The sequence below is a fragment of the Macaca nemestrina genome, chromosome 1 (genome assembly GCF_043159975.1).
Source record: "Macaca nemestrina isolate mMacNem1 chromosome 1, mMacNem.hap1, whole genome shotgun sequence".
Lineage (NCBI taxonomy): Eukaryota > Metazoa > Chordata > Mammalia > Primates > Cercopithecidae > Macaca > Macaca nemestrina.
Window position 1 is genome coordinate 189,431,411 of NC_092125.1, and position 20,686 is coordinate 189,452,096.

At 53.1% G+C, this 20,686-nt stretch overlaps 1 protein-coding gene across 15 annotated transcripts in view; it reads left to right on the forward strand.

The window, feature by feature from the left end:
* Positions 1-20,686, forward strand: part of LOC105494913 (ERI1 exoribonuclease family member 3) — a 134,472-nt gene that overhangs the window by 98,783 nt on the left and 15,003 nt on the right. For 13 of the 15 annotated variants that reach the window (XR_011621786.1, XM_011763925.3, XM_011763931.3 and 10 more), the window contains one exon: positions 8,696-8,795. The exons of the other annotated variants lie outside the window; for them this stretch is intronic. Coding sequence is in view for 12 of the 13 variants with exons in the window: in XM_011763925.3 (XP_011762227.1) it covers positions 8,696-8,795 (100 nt within the window). In the remaining variant the exon portion in view is untranslated. The remainder of the gene's footprint in view (positions 1-8,695; positions 8,796-20,686) is intronic. 15 annotated transcript variants of the gene reach the window in all.

A 20,686-nucleotide genomic window follows, 5' to 3' on the forward strand; every position in this document is an offset into this window, starting at 1 on the left:
CTGGTAGCTGTCTTCCACTCCTGGGACCCCCAGTGCCAAATGCTGTGGGACCTGGACCTGTGGCATAGCCCCTGCCTTTGCTGTAGTGGTGGCCCAGCACACTAGAGGCAGCCATCGTGTTGGAGGCAGTGAGCGGTAAGGTTAAGTACACAGAGACGATAATTATCCCACTCAAGTTCTGTTGATGAAGAGAGGCAGCAGCAGCTCTGGGGCCCCTGAAGTATGTTGGTAGCCAGAGAACACTGTACACACAACAGAACTGCCATCTGGGGTTAGGGAGGATGGGCTTGTGTCACCCGATGCAAGTGACCACCCCTTTACTGCTTCAGCTGTGCTGGTCAAGCCTCTGCTGGGCCCGAGGAATGGGCTGGGGGATATCTGTAGGCTGAGAGTTCAGAAAAGGAGGAGACAGCAACAGTTCCCTCTTCCTTAAAACAGGCAACTGAGCCCCTAGTTCCAAGAATGGCTATGGGGCAGGCCGTTGATGTTCTGCTGGGCAGGAACAGCTGTGGTTCCTGAAGGAGACTGGGTAGGATTGGCAGGAGTAGCAGCTCCGGAAACCAGGCCTCCATGCGTGGTAGACTTATACCCGAAGAGATGTCTTTTCTTCCTCTCCCCTTTTTCTCTCGCTTCCCCTTTTCTCAGTGGAGACCACTCAGAGACAGCAAATACAACCCCCCACCCCCCTCAAGAATCTCTCAGCATAATGGAAGACAAAATCTATGTTACAGGTGCCATTAACAGTATGGGGGATTTAAAGGAGGGATGAGCCAGGAAAGACTATAAAGGAAGGCACTTTTTGAATTGAATGTTGAAAGAGGAGTGTGTGTTCAAATTAGGACAAAATGTGGGAGAAGGCAGAGGGTGTTCTAGGCAGGCTGAAGGAACTGCTTCATCAAAGGCTTGAAGGCATGAAACAGCAATCCAGGACTTGGTGGGTAGTAAGGAAGAGGAAGGAATCAAGATTGATTCCCACATTTCTGGCCTGGTAGACCAGGTAGATGGTAATAGCTTTCACTGGAATTTGGGAGCCCAGGAGAAGAAGCAGTTTGAAGAGGAGATGTTGAAATGAGCTTTAAACATATTGAGAATCAAGCGTCTGTGTGAAATCCAGGGGGAGATTCGAGGTAGGCAATAGAGTATATATGTTTGACACACAAGTAGGGGTAAGAAATACAGATTTGGAAATTAGAAAGGTTGAAGACAATGGACTTGAGGAAATCACCCAAGAAGAGTGGTAGCATGTAGAAAAAAATAGGAAGAGAGTGCAGAGTGGGTGAGTACACAGATACAATGACCCAATGCAGAGGAGACTATACAGGAGACTGTGAGGAAAATGGCAGAGAGCTAGGAAAACTGAGTAAAGTGTCAAGAAGGGAGAAGGGTTTCAGAGATGGAGCAGGCTGCAAAATGGTGAAGGCAGGTAAGAATCTGAAACTGTCCACAGATGTGGGGCAGCATGGCGGCAGCTGTGACCTGACTGCAGGGAGTGAAGGAGTGAGGGAGGGAGTGGTGGCAGTCTTGAGAAGTTAGTCATTAACAGAACAGCAGTAACTGGATAGGATGTGGAATGCATACAGAACTTTAAAAGTAATCTAAAACTTAACATAGCTTTCAAAGAGCCAGGCAGTGTTTTAAGCACTTTACAGACAGTAACTCATTTAATCCTCACATCAACTGTATGGGGTAGGAACTGTTATAACCCCTATTTTACAAAGAGGAAACCAAGACACAGAGAAGTTATGTGAAAGTGATAGAGATCTAAGTATATGCTTTAATGTTAATGAAGAAGCCAGCAGAGAAGAGGAGGTTAAGGATTTAGAAAGACAAAAGATACTAGATGGAGCAAGGGCCTGAGGAGGTGGGAAAAGGATGGCATGTAAAGCACAAGTACGAGGTTGGCCTCAGACAAGAAGCCTAGTGTCTCCCCTGTTAGAACAGGGGAGGTAAAGGAACAGGTGGGGAAGGATGCAGATGCATTTGTAGATAAGGGGAATGCAGAAAGAGCTCTGCCTAGTGGCTTTATTATCTTTGTGAAAGCAGGAAGGGAGTAGGGTTGGTGAGTACCATTGAGGGTTGCTAAGGTTATGGTCTTGGATCTGTAGTAACCACTTTCTGTATATAAGAATGACTTTTTCTGGCATTGCTGAGCTCAGGAGCAAGTGTGGAGAAATGAAGTCATGGTTGGGGTTTTCCAGAAACAGTGTGCATGCTCTAGGACAAGTGGGCAGGGCGTTGAAAATTGGGGGATGGGTGGTTGAAGTTATAGATTCAAGGGTTCAGGCTTAGTAGAAAAGTACTGAAGCCTGAAAAGGGGATAGACAGACTAGGGGCAGGCGGGGCCTGGGAGGAAGCAAGAACAGAAGGAGAAAGCATACAAAAGCTAGAAGGATAGGAGGCTGGGGCCAGAGTGGAATCTGTCCTTGTGAGGTTTCAGAGGGAGGGCAGTTCTGGGTGATAACAAGGCTCAGGGGGTGGCTGTGGGGAAAGATGACTGAAATAGGTAGAGGAGAAGGTCATTAGAGCACAGGGAGTCAAGAAATTGAGAGGCAAGGTCCATGGCTGGGTTATTCTGTAGATACTGAAGTTACCCAGAGTGATGATGATTTGGAATGAAGTCCCAGAGGGAGAGGAAGAATAGTCTAGAAGCAGCAGGAAAGAATTTGAAGACATCTGCAGAGTATATCCAGGATTGAGTAGGTATTGGCTTGCCGGTTAGTGTTGCTGCATAACTGATCACCCTGACACTTAGTGACTTAAAATAACAACAAATACTGTATTATCCCTCATGGCTTCTGTGACTGAAGAATTCAGGAGGGGATAGGTAATGTGGTTCTGGCTCAGGATCTCTTGTGTGGTTATATAGTCAGGCAGTGGCTGGGGCTGGCACAATGTGGTCAGAGCAGTTGGTGGCTGGCTGGACCTCTCTCTTTCTTCACTGAGTCTCATGGCCTCTGTCTCTGTTCTCTCTGCCTGGGTTAGTTTGGGCTTCCTCACAGCATGGCTACCTTGGGGCAGTCTCATTACTTAACACAGCAGCCCGAGACTGCAGGGAAACTTTCCAGTGATTGAGGTGGAAGCTGCCTAAGCATTTTTGCAGTAGTCTTGAAGGGCAGGGATGGTGACATAGACTTAGTCTTGATGGTAGATATGTCAAAGTCACAGTGAAAGAAGAGCGTGTGAGATATGGTAGATAGTGTTGCAGCCCATCACAGGAAAATGCACTCTGCCACAACTGGTGTTAGGCTGAACGTGGAAAAGGGTTCCCTGGGAAAGGGAGAGGGAACTGTATTCTCAAAGGCAAGGTGCATTTTGAGCAATGGCACCAAAAATATCTGGAGGTAGCAGTGGGAGTGAGTAGTCCTGGGTTATCTCAGATATAACTGGAGGAAAGTACTGTCATCTCATTTTGCAGTACAAGAAACAGACTCAGAGAGGTTTAATAATTCATCCAAAGTTATAGTGCTAATAGCTGGCAGAACTGAGCCTTTCTATGAGGCATGGGCTGCTGGGTGTGCCATAAGTATATGTGGTGTACTCCACCCTACTGTTTACCTGTGGCCTTAGGTATTTGGCTCGCCAGCTGTGGAAATGTTGGTCAGAATAGAAAGTTAGGTAGTATTTGTGTCTGCCAGACTTTCTCTCCCCTATCCTCTGGAGTATCACCATCACAGCTTCATCTCTCTTGGGGGTTAGGGGAATGGCAGTTGGTTTGATTTGGTTCCTAGTCTTGAGCAATCGCCTGCAGGGTGACAAGTCATCCAGAGGTATGGTTAAAAGCCTGCTCCTCCTCACCTCTAGGTGGGCTGGATAGGCTGAATGTGCTAGCACAGGCTTCGAAACTCTGGGTTTTCTGGAAGTTGCAGAGCAGCCTATTCTGTCTGCAGCCTGAACTGGGTTCTAGCCCTTTAGCCCAACCACAGCCGTTCCCACTGTGTGTCCACCCTGCTCTCAGGGTCCTGGTAGGTAGTATATGGGTGGGCAGAGACACCATAGCAGCTGCTTAGGCCTCTTCTTTCCTCTTTGAAGGAGCTGATGCTGCAGCCGATGAGGGCTACTTCATCTATTAAACCCAATACACTTGTCGCAGCTGCTAAGCCCCTGTAAGCCGCCGGGCGCCGTGTTTGTGATGGGACTGACAGTGCATGGAGGAGGCTGATTATACACGATTCCATTTCGCGCGGGCCTAGCAATGTAATTTCACAGGGCGATCAGCGTTTGCATGTAATAGCAGGCTGTGCTGAGGTGTCAGAATATTAAAGGCGCTAATGGCAAAGCTCCCTGTTACACAGGGGGCCACCCGCCGCGCCTACAGCAGGGCTATGCGGCAGGCCCGTCGCAGATGGCTGGCCACTAAGCTAATGGGGCAGCAGCCAAGGCGGGCAGAGCCACGAGAGAGGAGAGCCAGCCGGGAACAGCTCAGCACCTGCTTCCCTGCGCATGGAAATTGCAGCAGCCCAGGGGAAGGAAAGCGTGCGTGCCTGCCTGGCACAGGGCTGGGGTGGGTTGACTTGGTAGGCCTAGCATCTTTCACCCCAGCCAGTTCCACCTGTCCCTGTGGCTCGTATCAGTACCTGGCCTGGACAGGACTCAGGAGCTCCTCAGTCATCCTTCTACCTGCCCCACCCTCTGGCTGGGAACCCCAGGGGCTAGGTGCTGACTGTGCATAGTTGGGCAGGTGGACCCTGATGGCTGAGAGAGTTGCAGCCAAAGAAGTGGCACCCAGAGGATTTGGAAGCAGCTTTGGGAAACAGGCTTGGGCACAAGTTCTTGGAGAGAGCTCTTAAATCAGATTCCTGCCCCACACTGACGAAGGTCAGAAAGCTTCTGGGCCCCATACCCCCACTCCCCCAAGCTGGCAGGAGAGGGAAGGGAGCAGTGAGAGGGAGCAGGCAGGAGTAAAGGGATGGACACAAGGCCCCTTGATGCCATGTTGCTGCCAGGTACACAGAGTTGAGAGGCAGTGCCTTAAGATGTCGCTCCCCTCTCTAACTTGGCTGTCCCAGCCACACCCAAGCCTTTATTGTGCTTGCTTATGCCATTTTCCTTTGTCCTTGCTGTGCCTTCTGTCTGGAATGTTATAGTCCCCTGCCACTTGTCAAACCCTCCCAGCCTGCCAGCACCACTCCCTCCAGGAAGCTTTCCTAGCCTCCTCCAATCTCACCGGGGTGTGCTTGTCTTCATTGTCCCCTGTGGGCAATCCACAGGGCTCAGTCTTGCTGATCCTCCTGCTCTGGTGGGGCCAGCCTTGGCTGGCCTTGGCTCCTCAGCCGGAATCTCTGACACATAGCCCATGACACCTCACCCTGATCAGGACTCCCAGAAAGGTCTCTGCTGAGATTTGTAGACAGATACAATCTCTTAAGGAGGGCGAATGGAGGGAGCAAGTCATGGAAGGGTGGCAGAGTCACCTGAGGGCAAGTCCGATGCATGTGTGGCGTGCCAGCATATATGCGCTTGGGCCACTCCGTGGCCTGCATATCTGGTGGGGAGAGGCGTGGGCTTTAAAAGTGAGTGGTGGGCACCGATGAGTCTAGGTGCAGAGGAGCAGCAGGTGTGAGGATCCAGACTATATGTTGGCAGGAGCACAGGTTGCTGTGGGACCACCGATGTTTTGTGGGCAGCTATCTGCATCTGTTGGCTGTGCCTGAGCAGTACCCAAGATGGCAGGAGCTGAGGGGATCATGAGGTGCTGGGCCCTGGTATTATGCCTAGGGCGGCCCCATGAGGCTGGCGGTCACATCAGAAGGTTAGGCTCTGCAGGTGCACGTGTCAGTACCTGGGGAAGACGTGCCAGGGTTCTCAGCAGGGCCAACAGCGGGAGAGCCCAGGCTGAGGGAGAGCAGTTTTAATTAACCGTTTTTAATATCGTTTTTGGACTTTGGCTGGTATGTGAAGGCCCCGCTGGAAGCAGCATTTGTAAAAATTAAATCCCTCTTATTAGGAGCTTGGCAGACCCATGTGCATGCGCCGCCCCCTCCCCCGCCCCATGCCCCCCTGAGGAAGTGCTGGATGAGGCCATGTCACAGCAGCAATTGGTTATCACGCCTTATCTAGGAATATGAAACTGTGCGGCATGACACCCGTGGCCACAGTGGAGACGCCAATTCATCTCGCCCTCGCTCTGACAAGCCAGACTGCCCTTCCTGAAAGGCATCCGTCAGGCGGGACCGGGTTGCCGCCTTGCCTGGCACCTCTGCTTTCCTGCCAGGGGCCCAGCTTTCCCTGGTCCAGCCTGGCCCTCCTGGGCTCTGCTATTCTCCGTCCCCCTTCCACACATCCCAGTCTGTGGAAGATCTTGGGGAGTCATAATTACAATAATAATCTAATCACGGTGACGCGGCGGGGCAAGCATCTAATGTTATCTGAAGTGGTCTTCCCACTTAACTGCGATAAGACTCAGGATGACGTGCAGATAACGTTGAGCTGCCCTGTCCCCGAGCCATAAGCAGAGCGGAGGGGCCCCAGCAGCCCTGCCGCCCGCCCGTCGCTTTAAGCCGGGAAGCGGCAGCACCTGCTAATGCAAGTGTTTAATATTTGATGGGCTGGGATAAAGCAGGATCACCTTCGAATTGAATTGAGTGTCAGCCGAGAATCTATTACTGAAATTCGGGTGTGATTTGACAGCAAAGTAGACGATGTTATTCTTCACTAGTTACTGCAATCTTCTCCCTGACATCACTTAAATATTTTTTTCTTTGCTTGAGTAAACACACATTATCCTTCTTTTTTCCCCCTTCCTTCCCGTTTTCCTTTTTAGAGGGGGAAAAAAAACCCATCCAGCTCGCCTTCTCCAGGCTGATAGAGTAGATTGTTATTTCTTTATTTGTCCTATTAAATGGAATTTCTGATCGTTTAATCCGGCCTTTGTAAGTGATTTTAAAGTACTTGAAAAGCGGCCGCCACTGCTCTCTGGCCCACTGCGCTCCAGCCTCAGCCCTGACCAGGCTCAGTGGCTTCTCTGACTGTGCACCGCCCACTGGCTGCTTCCCTCACTGCCTCCACCCCAGCTCTGCCCTGGCTCTGGGCCAGCATCTTCTTCCCTGTCCTTGAGCCTCACACTCAGCCCCTGATTTGTGGGTTCAGCTGTGGCCTGGGAAAGGGTGGGGGAAGGCTGGCTGGGAAGTTGGGCTGTGGCTGGTACCTCTGTGGTCAAGGAGAATGGCTTTAGAGGGTGCTAAGGTTTAAGTACACTCTCTCCTAGCCTCCTAGTACCCATGGGGCTGGAGTGTTGGTTCCTGCAGCTGGAAAGGAAGGGTGGACACAGAATCTGGGCCCTGGGCCCTGGCACAGGCACTGTGTGCAGCCTCCCATTTTGTGTTTCTGACCCTGTGGTGGGTGCTCTCCCCTGTGTGTTAGTGGGATGGAGACCTCCTGGGACTAGCAAAGGGCTGGACCACTGCAGTGCTCATCTGCTCACAGCTGGCAGTCACTTTGGTTCCGTCACTGGACCCCCATCCAACTTCTGGAAACTCACCCAAGCTTTATTCTGACCACCGCCCTGTATGCTGTCCTGCCACTGCTAGAAGGGCGGCCTGGTGTTTGCGGACTTCTAAAGTGAGGTGTGGGTAATGTTTGAAAGCCTGACTAGCTACCAGGCCCACCAGGAGAAGCCCAGGATTTGGTTAACAGGCTGAGCAGGAATTAAATCCTATTCGGCTACTTCATAGTGATCTAACCTATGTTAAGTCTCTTCTTTCTGGGCCTCAGTTTCCTCATCTGTGGTGTCAGGTCAGTCATGGCTAAAAGGGACTGTAAGGGAAGGCGCTGCCCCTGCCCTGCCATGTGCCGCCCCCCCAGGTGGAGGTTGCTGGCAGCCAGGTGGTGAGGGAAGGGGATGGAGGGGGACGCAGTGGAGTGCTGGGGCCTGAGCAGATCGATGCCCCCAGCACTTCCTTCCCCAACCCCAGGAAAACAATTAAGTACAGATCGATAGGTGGCCGCTTTGAATATGCATAAGTGAGCACTTGACCTTCAGCAGAGCATCTGCTCCCCCCACCACACACACACACATACACACTCACACACACACACAGACACACACACACACACACACACACGCCCCATGTACTCCCCTCCCAGCTGCTTGAATTGACCAAGTGACCTTGCTCCTCTCCTCAGTTGAGCCCCCACAAAACTCCCAGAGCCTTCCATAGTCTGGCCTGCTTGTGGGCAAAAGCACCTTGACCATGGCACCTTGCTAGCCAGCTCTCACTTCAACATTTCTGTCTGTGGAGTGCAGTTTGGATGTGCTGGTTTCCAAGGTCCTGCCTGAGGCCAGTCTTTGTGAACAGTAGTACTGTGAGGAGGGGGCCCAGCAAAGTGCTGGGGGATCTGGAAAGGGGAGATCCTAAGGAGGTGTGCATGGTACAGGTGTGCCCTTGTGAGAGGAGGGCTCCTGAGAAGGAGGAGCCTAGTGAATGGGAACTCCTTAGAGAGGAGTTCTGGTGAGGGGCACCCGGTGAGGGCCAGGGACTCAGATGGGGAGAAGCCCAGGAGAAAGCGCACTCTGGAGAAGGAAGGGACTTTCTGCTGGGTTGCGGGAGGACCTGGGTGGAGAAGGGATTCTCACGAGATGCCATTGTGAGAGGGATTCCTTGTTGGAAAGATTTGGGGGGTCGGGGGGAAGACCTTGTGAGTGGGGTTGGTTCAGAGGGTCAGGGCCTCCGTTAACCACTTGCCTCCTGTCTTCCAGGCTTACAGCTTCGCCATGGGCTGCTGGCCCAAGAATGGACTTCTAGACATGAACAAGGGCCTCAGCCTGCAACACATAGGCCGGCCCCACAGCGGCATTGGTCAGTCCCTTCGCATATTCCCCTGGCAGCTCCATCCATCGTCCCTTGCCCGCATGCCCCAGTCCCCAGGCACACAGAGAGTTTCCATGGCTCATTCAGTGCCCCAACAGGGCTCTCTACATAGCTGGGGGAATGGCGGAAGGCGGGTGGAATGAGAAAATTACTGAATGGGACCACTGGAAGGCACCACTCAAAGTGGTATTTTGGAGGAGGCTGGGTCCGGGCTTTTGGTGAGTCACAGGTGGCCTTGGACTCAGGCCAAGGTCCCCCCTCACTGGCTGCATCTCTAGTGGGCAATGTCCTCAGCGGGTGGGGACATGTCAGCTTACCCACCCCCCGTGGAGCTGGAGGAGGCTGTTTAATATTGTTTCAAGTCTGTGGCCACTAAACTGGACGATCAATGGGAGTTAAGGAGATGAATTATTTAAACCTCACCAGCTTTTAATTAGTCGGGGTCCTTCTGACCGATGACTCCGTCCACAGGGTATTGACTCCCCCGCAGGAGCAGCAGCCTCCATTGAGCGGTGCCTGGGTTGAGGCGGGCCACTTGGGGTACCAAATGGGGGCATACCCTCAGGGGGATTCTTGTTTGGAAGGGAACTGGAGTGGCTACGATTCTGATCTATCAGTATGAATACATATCTGTCTGTATCTGTGTGTCTGCATATGTGTGACACCTTTAGCTGTATGTCTCTGTGTCAGACTGAGAGTATAATGTGTCCATGATTATACATGTCTGTTGCGGGGCGTGTTAACAGTATATCTGTATTTTTCTGAGGGCATGAGTCTGTGTGGAAGCAGCTACCAGTCTCTGTGTGTATCTGTCAAATGTGTCTGTTCAGTTCTGTGTATCTTATTTTGTTTGCATATGCACATGTGTGCATGCACATGCTCTCAGGTGGGGCACCTGACCAGGCATAGGCCTTATTCCAAGTGGGGAAGAGCCAGAGAGTCTCTGGGCAGTGCTCTGACATTACCACAACCTGTGAGCCTTTGGGGTCGCATCATTGTTGGGGGAACTGGAGAGAGAATACCAGGTCCGAAGGACCCAGTCACCTCCTTCAAAGTAGACCATTTATCCATTCCACACATTCACTGGTGCCTTGTGGATGCTGGGCACATGGAGTACAAGTTTCTGTTCTCAGTGAGCTCACATCCTGGGAAGAGACAGGGACTTGCCTGAAGTAGGTGCTTGCCACCCAGGGTACTAAGGGCCGTGATAGAAAATACATGGGTTGCCCCAAAGGTGGTTTTCCCTCTCCTTAGTTGCCAAGTAGCTTCTACTTCTTCAGTTACCTCTCACTAAGAGGTAGTGATACTGGGGGCATCTCACCCCAGGAGGGATGCCCCCATGTTCTTGTTGGGACATCTCAAGGGTTTCCCAGGGTCCAGGCTAAGAGGAAGTGACCAACAGGCCTGGGGAAATGGGGTTACTCCACCATAACTGATGTTCCCTCTCATAGATATTTTCCAAACAATCTAGAGAAGATGCCAAACCCAGCAGGGTAATATGCCTGGGAGGTCAGCAGGAAGTTTCCTATAGAAGAGGACACTTGAATTGGAATCTTTGAAGGATGAATAGGAGTTTGGTAGTCAGAAAAATGGGGGGAGAGTATTTTAGATAGGAGGACTCAGTAGAAAGGCCTGTGGGCATGAGAAACCCAGTGTGCTGAGGACAAGTTCAGACACCTACAAGAAGCTTCCCATGACTGAAGTGGCAAATTTGGGTTAGGAAACAGCTAGAAAATTATCAGAGACATAAGCAGGGCCTTGAATGCCTGGTTAAAGGGTGTGGACTTTTCCTGCAGTTTTGAGGAGACATAGGAAGTTTGTGAGTGAGAGAATGATGTGATCAAAGCTCTGGTTCAGAATCAATGAGGCAGTTTGTGTTGCACAAAACTAGTTCTTAGTAGGTGCTCAATAAATGCTTGTGGGTGGTTGAATGAATGAGTAGGTGAGTAAATGAATCAATGGAAGAGTGATGGGAAAGGGAGGAACCAAAGAGGACCAGTGAGAAGACTTGCATTGGTCCACGGAAGGAAGAACTGGCTGGGGGCTAGGGACAGCCAGGGTTAATGCACCCCACATACACTTTATCTGGGTGCCCCTTGTATCATCTGTCCCAGGGTGTGTGTTTGAGAAGAAGGGGTTCCTTGTTCCCGCTCTGTGCTTCTTGAGACTCAGCAATGCCCCTGTTGTCTGTTCACCTGTTGACCCTAGGTTAGGACCTCTGAGGTATCCCCTGCTTTTTCAGAGAAGGTGGTTTCTTTATCTGGGTGGGCCCCATGGGGCAGCCCAAGGCTCTGAGTGACAATGGAGGTAAGGGCTTTGGAGCCAGAAGTCGTTCTGGTTCTTCCACCCAGAACCCTGTGACCGTAGATGAAGGACAGTGCCACCTGCCTCTCTGGGTTGTTGGGAAGGCTCAGTGAGTCCCCTGGGAAAGTGTTCATGCAGTGCTGGGCACACTGTGGGGCTAAAGGGGCTCCCTTCTCTGTTGCCAGCACCAGGGGCTCCCTAGGATACTGGGCTTCTTGACACTTGGTCTTTGTAGTCTTTGAATGAAGAGGGCTGCCCTGCCACCTCCAGGCTGGCTCTGAGGTGTGGGTGAGGGTGCTTGGAAGGGAGGGAGGATATAGGGCATTAATTGGGCTGGGAGAGGCGGGGAAGGGGAGGCGTGGGTTTTGAGCAGTGAGGTTAATGGCCCTCGCACCAAAGAGACAGCTTTAATGAGCTTCAGCTGGCGATGCCCCGAGTTACTGTGCGTGCTAAAAGGGTCGCGCTGTAAGAGTTTGATGTGGACTGCTTCCCAGCCCTGGGGGTCAGAGGTCAGCTCCTGTCACTGGCCACTCAGGCTGGTCCTTAGTGACATGGTGCTAATTAACTGTGTGAGGAGCTGCCAGCTTGGAATGGGGAGTGGTATGTGTATTGGCTGGTGGAGGGTGAGGCAGCATTGGGTGGCTGCCAGGCAAGGGTGCTGTGGATCCCACAGCTGAGCCATGTCCAGGGTCTGCTCAGTCCTCCTGCAGTGCCACAGGAGTGTGGCATGGGTGGTGTGAAGGTGCTGAGAGAGCACAGAGGCAGGCTTGGGGTGATGGGTGTGGGGAAGGGGCTCAGGCCATAGGGGAGAGGGCTATAGGATGGTTGTGCATGCTGTAGGAGTGTTTTGGCCAGGGGAGTTACATGGTCAGTGTTGGCTTCAGTCAGAGGATGCTCATAGTTTGTAGGGGAAGGACTAGTGAGGAGAGACTGCAGATAGGGAGGCTGAAGGGGAGGGGCAGCAAGGTAAGCAAGAGTGCATCGGCCCTGGAAATAGAGGTAGGACACCAGGTAAAACTTTCTTTCATTCCGTACACACTATCTTGGACCTACCATACATCAGGAACCATGGTAGGTGCTAGAAATGTATTGGTAACAATGGCAGACACAGTGCTCTGCCCCCACAGAGCTCACAAGTGGAGTTGTGGGCTTGGCCCTGGGGACTGAAGGTGAAGTTGGGTTTAGGGATGGCCAAGGAGGGTCCAGAGGTGGTGCAGCACTGGGCAGAAAGGCTGCTGGAGGCTTGTCAGCGTGACATCATAGTCAGGGGAGGGCACTTCCTTCTGCGGTAGCAGATTTTGCCTTGGGAGCCTGGTGAACAGCCTGGTGCCAGAGCAGGTTGTGGTGAGTAGGGCCTGCATGCATCTAGAACTGCCGACTCCAGGGCTGCCGATGGTCTCTGTCAGCATCCTTGGTTTGGACCACAGGCTCTGAAGGAGGGCAGCCTCCACAGGGGACTGATGAGTGGTCCTTCATTCATTTCAGCAAAGGGGCAGTAAGCACTCACATTAGTTGGAAACACTTTCTATTAACTAATTCAGTTTTCACAACAGTCTTATGAAGGCAGGCATCATCATTCCCATTTTATAGATGAAGAAACTGAGGCTCAGTGAAGTGAACTGCCTAAGGTCACACAGCCAGTTGATTGAGGAGCCAGGATTCAAACCCAAGCCCATCTGAGTGCAGAGCCTGTGTTATCACTGCGGAACTTTGAAGCACCCTTTTGGTATTGGGCTATGTGCTACCAATGGAGACGATGTGGAAGAAAACAAGCTCGCTTCCCTCATTTCCTTCAGTGTCAAGTGAAACATGCAGGCCTGAGCAGAGCTTTAGTAGCAGCAGCTGAGGAAGAAAGCAAAGGCAGTATCACCACTCCCTCTCTGCTGCTACAGTCACCCTGAGCCAGGGACCTGCAACTGTTGGCATCTGACCTCCTTCTGGCCCTGACGGTTCTTTGTGATTTCAGTTCTCTCTCTACCTCATGGCCCAGGAAAATTCTGCTAATCTTCCAGGGGCCACCTCCTCTGGGAATCTTGCCTGGCCCTCCCAGTATGAGTGTTCAAAACACACACTTGGGCCCTATTATAATTTGTCAGAGGTAATGATCTGGCCCTCCGTACTTGGGTTCTCTAAGGGCAGGGCCTGGGCCTCCTTCCCTTCTTTTTTGGAAATCTGCACAGGAAATGTCAGTAAAATCTCACCTGCTGTTGTAACTTGGAGGCCCCACAGACTACTGCTGGTTTCAGCTGGCTAGGAGAGTAACTGGAACCTTCCCTGATGCCTGGCTGGGTGGTCCTGCCTAGGAGCTTGGCCCCTCTGCTCTGGGATGGAGAAGGATCCCAGTGAGGCTTGTGGTACAGGTGGCATGGCCAAAAACCAAGTGGACTCTCAAGAGCTTGCTACCCAGAACTGTTTGGCAAGAGAGCTGGGCTGGAAGGTGGCAGGGTGGGGGCCTGGCCCCCAGGGGGGCAGTGGGCTGGCCTGTGGTCTCCCCTGAAGGAGTGGGGTGTCTATCAAGAGTCCAGTCAGAACGCATTAGCTCTGTGACATGGATCTCATTAGTGCCCGTGAGAGGTGTCACTGCGGGAGAATCGTCGGCTCAGGGAGACGCTTGTACCAAAAGGAAGAAAGGACAGTGACAGCCTTTTCTCTGCCGCCTCTGCCGCCACGCTCACTGGGCTGCCCGCCCTCCTCCTCGTTGGGGGGGTGGGGGGGTGCTGGCTAATGAGCTCGTCTGCAGTACAGCTTTGCCTTGCCTCCTTGAAGTTTCCCGGGTCCCTCTGAAGACCTCGGGCCCGGGATTAGCACACACCAAACGCCAGCCCCCCTCTTGCCCAGCAGGGAGTTCCTTCTGATCACCCTATTCCTGCTGCCATAGGCAAGGAAAGGGGGTGGTACCAAGATAGAGCCACTGTGGCCTGGGGGAGGGGGCCTTGCACCTCTGGGAAGCCTCAAGCCCCTCTGCATCCCTTGACAGAATGACCATGTCCACCTCTCTGCAAAGGGTTCTTGCTTCCCAGAGCTGCAGTCTTCTCCTCCCATCCCCTTTCTCCATGACATCTAGCCTGGCAGTGTCCCCATTCCTGTGGGGGACCCCCCACCCAAGGCAAGGAAGAATGTGAGGACCTTGGCTGAGGGTTCAGGAGGTAGCATTTAGATCTGATAGGATGTGGGACTTTCTGGCTCAGCTAGAGAGCCTCAGAATCAGCGAGATTCGTGGAGTCTTCTGGGCTTCAGATGATCTGAGTGGTGATGCGTCGATGTGAGACTTCTACAGACCTTGATGTCCTTCTCCCCATTTGTCCCAGAGAGGTACCTTGCCTGCTTCCCCTAGCTTTGGCCACCTTCAGGGCTGGGAGGGGAGGAGTCAGCCCAGCTGCCTTATGGGGAGGGGCAGAGCACAGTGGAGTGTTTGCTTCCCCAACACTACTGCCCCCTCCCATCCAGTTCTTTCTGGTGTGGACCTAAGAATGTGAGAAGCCAGGGAGGTGGATGGTCATGAGAAGGGTTAACTCCCCCGTCATTGACAGGGTCTGCACTGGCCTGCCTGGATAGTGCCTTGGGAGAGGGTGCTGGCTCCTTCCTCCCTGAGCTGACCCCCTTGGAGCCCCAGAGACATCTGAGGAATTGGTTCTTAACAGACACCAGACTACTCTTCAGTAGCAACCATAGATGGAAGAATGACTAGATGGATGGGTGAGTTGATGGACAGATGGATGGAGGAAGGTTCTCCTGTATGTATGTATGTATGTATGTATGTATGTATGTATGTATGTGTTCTGTGTGTTTGATTCTTCAGGAAGTACAATCTTTGTTTCCCCACCTTCCTAGCCCCAGGCCCCGGCCTCATCTCCCCTTGTCTCTCTCTGTATCTCCTGTCAAACCATCGCAGACTTAAATGACAAAGAAATCAGAAAGACAGATCAATGCCGGCCAAATTAGCACTTGCAGATAGACTGTGTGGGGATGTCAGCGCCCTGACCCCTGGTGATCTTGCAGCCTCCGCTGCTGATATTATGCAAATTGCATCCATCTGGCAGGACCCGCGTGCTGGCTGCTCCTACTCAGAGGAGTAATGGGCTGGGGGTGGGCGGGAGTGTTAGAGCAAGAGTCACTGGAGTGTGTGCGTGTGTGTGCATGTGTGAGCATGTGTTTGAGTGTGTGTGAGGGAGTGCGGTGCCCACCAAGCACTGGGCGGTGATTGAGTGATTGACAGGGCAGATAAGGGACTGCATTGGATTCCTTTGGGCTGGGGGATTAGGAGCAGCCACAGATGGGAGATAACCGGACTTCATTTCAGTTTATTTTCCTCCTTATCCCCTCTCCCCACCTTCACTCCCCGAAAAACACAATCTCTGTAGTTTGTGTTTTCATCAATATTTGCAAGTCATTAACACTGGTTTAAGGTGAGAGACAATGTCAGGGCCCAGGCCAGGCCAGCCCCTCCCCCAGTCCCTGGTACCCTGAGAATCAGTCCCTAGAGCAGCACAGCCAGCCTTCACTCCAGTGGCATTCACAGCAGCCCCTCCTTTCAGGCCCACAGTACTCATGGAGCAGTCCACACCTCATGGACCAGCGCTGCTGGCCCACCCCATCTGACCTCATGCCAGCTGACATTCCTTAAGCTTGGCCCTGCCCCTCCACCTGCAACTACTGTGGGACATCCCTCCCTATGCTTTGGCTCCAGCATAGGTGCTCTGTCCTCGGCATTAGCTGTGCCCCCTGGGGCTGCCCCTCTCCTTCTGCAGGGTTCTGGACCCTTCCTCTTAGTTTCTCCCATCCTGGACACTACTGACCAGGCATAGGCCCCACTGGGCAAAGTGGGGCCTGTGGCCTGCGGAGAGGGGAATTTGGCCTGGTCTGAATCACACCAGTGTCATTCTATGTTTGCTGAGTGCCAGGTATTAGTACAGAGGGCTTTATATCTGTTCTGTCACTGAATTCTCAAACCCCGTGATAAGGGCTGTCATCTCTACTGGATATGAGGAAACTGAGGCTCCAGAAGGTTGTCATGACTGAGAGCTGCTCAGCAAGGAAGTGAGAGAGCAGGAATTTGAACACAGATCTCTCCTAGTCTAGGGTTGGAGTTCTTCACCACCATGAGTACTGCTTTCCTGCCATTCCACCAGCTGTAGACATGCAACATGTCACCACGCCTGGATCCATTTAAAAGAGCCATCCTTGTACCGTAGGCAGAGAAGTTCATTCAGCTACTAGCCTGTGAACACAGACCCTGACTCAGACCTCCTACTAGGCTAAACCAGCCCAAGCCAGGCTGAACCAGGCCAAAGGGGACTGGAATCAAACAGGCCCTGCTTTCAGAAGCTGTGTGTCTGAGACAGTTGGGCTGTAGCAAGAAGGACACACAGAGGACAGAATGTACCCAGCAGCTGAGCCAGCCCAGGAGTGTGTCCCAGCATACGGCCTCCAGGCCCGTGTATCTCAAGGAGAGGGGCTGGGGTTGCCCAAGCCAGCCTGCTGTGGTGGCTGAGGGTATAGCTGTCCCAGAGGCCCCTCCAAAACTGGGTCCCTGCTGTACCCTCCCACCAGGCAGGGCTGGGAGCTGGGAGTGCTGGGGACATGTCCGGGGACACGTGTGCAAGGGGAGCTTGTCCTAATGAGGAGAACATGGCTGCTAGTTAGGCAAGGGGCGGGCGGGGAGCCGCAGAGCTGATTGAAGGCAGGGGCAGGGGTCAGACAATTAGGCCCAGATCCTGCCGTTTGATGTGAGTTCTGAGGCCTCAAAGCCTCCCTTCAGCCGGCTCCCTCCACTCCCTCCTCTCCCTCCTCTTTCCTTTCTTCTTCTGCCCAAAGGCAGGAAGGATGGAAACGCTTACACTCACTGTTACTATTATTAAACCCTGCGGCAGGCCAGCCAGACCCCAGGACTCCTGCCCACAGGGGGCACCCCAGGCCCCCAGGAGGTTCCTTGGGCCCCAGAGTGGGCATCTGGCCAGAGGCCAAGGCCAGGCCAGCTGAGCCCCTGGGTGGGGTTACCCTGCCCCTCTTGCTTCTGGGGCAGGAGAGTGAATGGGGCTGCCCAGCGGGAATTTGGGCTCTGGGCTCTCAGGGCCATATCCCAGGCCTGCATTAACCATCACCTCCTGCAGCCGCTTAGTTCTTTTCTGTCCTGGCCTGGAGCTGAGGGTTGAGGGTATGATTCATTCACGCTCATATCCCATCACACAGTGATCTGCAGCAGTCACATCAAGACCTTTTGCCACAAGATGGAGATAATGTAGAGCCTCGCAGCCCCACAGCACTGTCACACACCCCAGAGCAGACCCCCACACCAGATATCATAGCCACACATACCGTCACAGGCCATACCCACAGGGTCTTGCACAAAAGCACCTACTGTCCCCTGCCACAGGGCCCTGAGTTCTCAGCCCCTCTCCCAGAATAGCTAAGAATAGCAGTTAGATCTTATGTCTAGGGCTGGGGGTTACTAGGCCTCTTCCAGTCTCCCACCCTAGGAAATAAGCTTAGAGAGTTGGTAGTGACCAGGGAGTGGGAAGAAGCTAGATTGCGGGGGGAGGGGGCAGCAGTGGGGAAAGGGAGGGTGGGAGCAGAGATAAATGTTAGCTCATTTCTTCCGTAATTAGTTACTCCCTCATCCCCGCGTTGTAATTGTGAACAAGCTGTAATGTTTAATTAGTCTGTAAATGAAACCCCAATTTCATAATGGCCTGGCTGACAGGGCTAAGTGAGCAGGGGAGGAGGAGGAGGGGACTCTTCCTCCCCTCCTCCTGCAGGGTGGATGCAGGCTGTGGGATCACCTCCTTTTCCTTTCAGCCCCAGCCTGGCCTCTGTCAGGGGAGGCTGTGTGATGGGGTTCAGACCTATACTCTTGCTCTGAATATCCCTTCCACAGACCCATCTTACCAGAGGAAGGGGAGAGGAGGCTCTCAGGCATCCTTCCTGCCTCCGCATCACTCTTGGGTTGGGATAGAACAGTCAGCCCAACCCAGATGCTTCTGGTGGGAGAAGCTGACTCTAGTGGGAGAAGCTGACTCTGGTGGCCAGGCCTTGTGATCTCCCCAACGATGATGCTTCCTCCCTAGAGGCCTTTGCTTGGAACCTGGCACCTCAAAATCTGGCCCTATACACCGAAAGGAGCCGGTGATTGGTTTAGGCCCCTCCGGACCTGTCCAGTCCCACTGCTAGGCGGGATCTAGCGCTGCGCTGCGCTGACACCCAGGCTGGCCCTTATTCTCCGCAGGGATTATCACTGTGGCCTGCGATAAACCGGAGCTGCCGCAGGGGGGAGCCCCTGGCCCCGCGGCTGCCTCATTGGTCTTTCCCTGTCTCCCCTCCAACATCCTCATTGCCTGCACACGCCCCCGCCCCGCCTGCCGCAGCCATAAATCTCAATTTACGAGGGTGGCTGTGGTGGGGGAGGGAGGCAGCACCGCTAATGATGGCTCCTCAGCCGGATTTTTCATGTTGCACAGTCATAAATTTTTAAGAACAGCATGGGCAGCACGTTAGCAAGTTATCGAGGCTGCCTCCGTGCTGGCTGCCTGGCTCCAAGAGAGAAGAGCAGAGGCCGGGTAGGGCCAAGGAGGTATTCTGGGGCGGGGGTGGGGCAGGGCAACCAGAGGAGTCTAAGGCCAGTGTAAGACAGGGCCAAGCAGATGGGCTAGGGCTACAGTGAGCCTGTGCACAGGACAAGGTAGTGCTGCCAGCCGCCGGGAGCCAAGGCCAGGCACGTGGGTGGGATCAGGCATGTGGGCGGGATCAGGCATGTGGGCATGCAGACCGTGGCCTTCGGGAGTCCCTGATGGATGCCTCTGCTCCAAGACTTGACACCATGATGTACAGGGAGCCTGGAGACATATGGATTTTCAAAGTGGCCACTTTGAATAGAATTACAAACCCTGAGCTGAGCATGTGCACGGTGAGGCCTCTGCCCTGGCAGAGCTACACCTAGTTCATAAACCAGGTGCCTTTTAGGATTGTTCTAGAGAGCTAGGATGCCTGGGGAAATGCCCACAGAGGGACCATATCTCTGGATATGCTGGAGCCTGGAGCCGGGCTGACCTCATTCTGTTTAAGGCTCATGCCTTCAAGGTTGAGTGTTACTAGGTAAGTCGTTCCCCATCCGGGGTCTCTATTTCTTCCTCTTTAAAATGGGGTTGATGCTGGCCCCTAACCGTCAGGCTCACTGGAAGCAAGAACTGTAAAATCCTTGGCCCATATTTGCTCCTTCATCTATTTAAATTTCTAGAAAAGTTTCTGAGGGAAGTGTCTGGGAAAGAGATCATTGTGGGAGATGATGGAGCCTTCCCTGTGTTCAGTCATTCATTCAGAAAATGTTTGCTGAGGTCTTCTGGGTGCCCAGGCCAGTACCAGGGCTTCAGAGGTGAGAGATGCTCCTTCGTGGGAGGTGAAGTGAGCACTTTTGGCTGAGGCAGGTCAACGTTCCCAGCTGTGTTCCTGGTTCCACCACAGGGTTGAGGTGCCAGATCCAGCCCTGTTTTTCCATGGAAGCACCTAAGCCTTCAGGGTGCTGAGAGGCTCATGCAGGTCTCCTCACAAGTCCTCGGGCCAGGCGCTCCCCTGAGTCCCCTGACCAGCACAGTTGAGGGTTAATGCTCTTGACCACCTCAAGGGTGGGCAAGAAGAGCAAGTAGGACTCCAGGAGTCCCTGGAGGAGGTGGGCCTAGCACAAGGGACAGCCTCAGAAGGCCACAAGCACAAAGTCAAGAAATCAGCAGTTGCTCAAGTCGGCAGAAGTAGTGGGAGTGTGTGTTTGGGAGGTGGTGAGTGAAAATCCTGTGTTCAGGAGGGCTCCATGGTGATCCATCAGGACAGCTTGATCATTTTGGCAGAAGAGAGTCCCCACTCTGAGCCTTGTTGGCTTAGGGGAAGTCCCCTGTCTACTTGGGCACAGACTCAGCCTCTGTCCTCTGCTGGCCTCTCCTGTCCCCCTTAAGCCAGTCTCCTCCTGCTCCCCACACTCCACGCCCCTCCCTCATCTCTTGGAACCTGTCATACCTTCTTTTACCTCATTGCCTTCCCATGTGGCTTTATTTTCCCCCAGAGCCCCATATTCCCACCCCGCAACCTAATTAACTCCTCCTCATCCCTCAGAGCTCAGCTTAAAGTTTGCTTCCTCGGGGATGCTTTCCCTGACTCCTAGACTTGATCAAGTCCCCGTCTCCCCATGTACTTTTTCTCAGCACCCTGCTCTCCCCATTTATAGCATTTAATCACAGTTGTAATTAAGAAATTATTTGTTTGAAAGTTGTTTAATGCCTGTCTCCCTCACTAGACTGTAAGTTCCCTGAGGGCAAGAAATGTCTGTTTCATTCGGCTTATATCCCCAAAGCATAGCACAGTGTCTGACACGTGTAGGCAGATAGTAAATAAAATGTGCTGTATTGAATTGAGTTAAATTGAGTTGAGATGGCCCTCGCCCACCCCTGGGTGCCAGGGCAGGGGAGGCAGCTAGGGAAGTGCCTGGAGCTGAGGTGGTTCCCATTAGTCCTCATGATTAATTCACAGCCACACTGTGATAGAGTGGGCTTGTCCCCAGTCAGCGCCTCCGCTGGGGCCCACCTGTTAGCGAC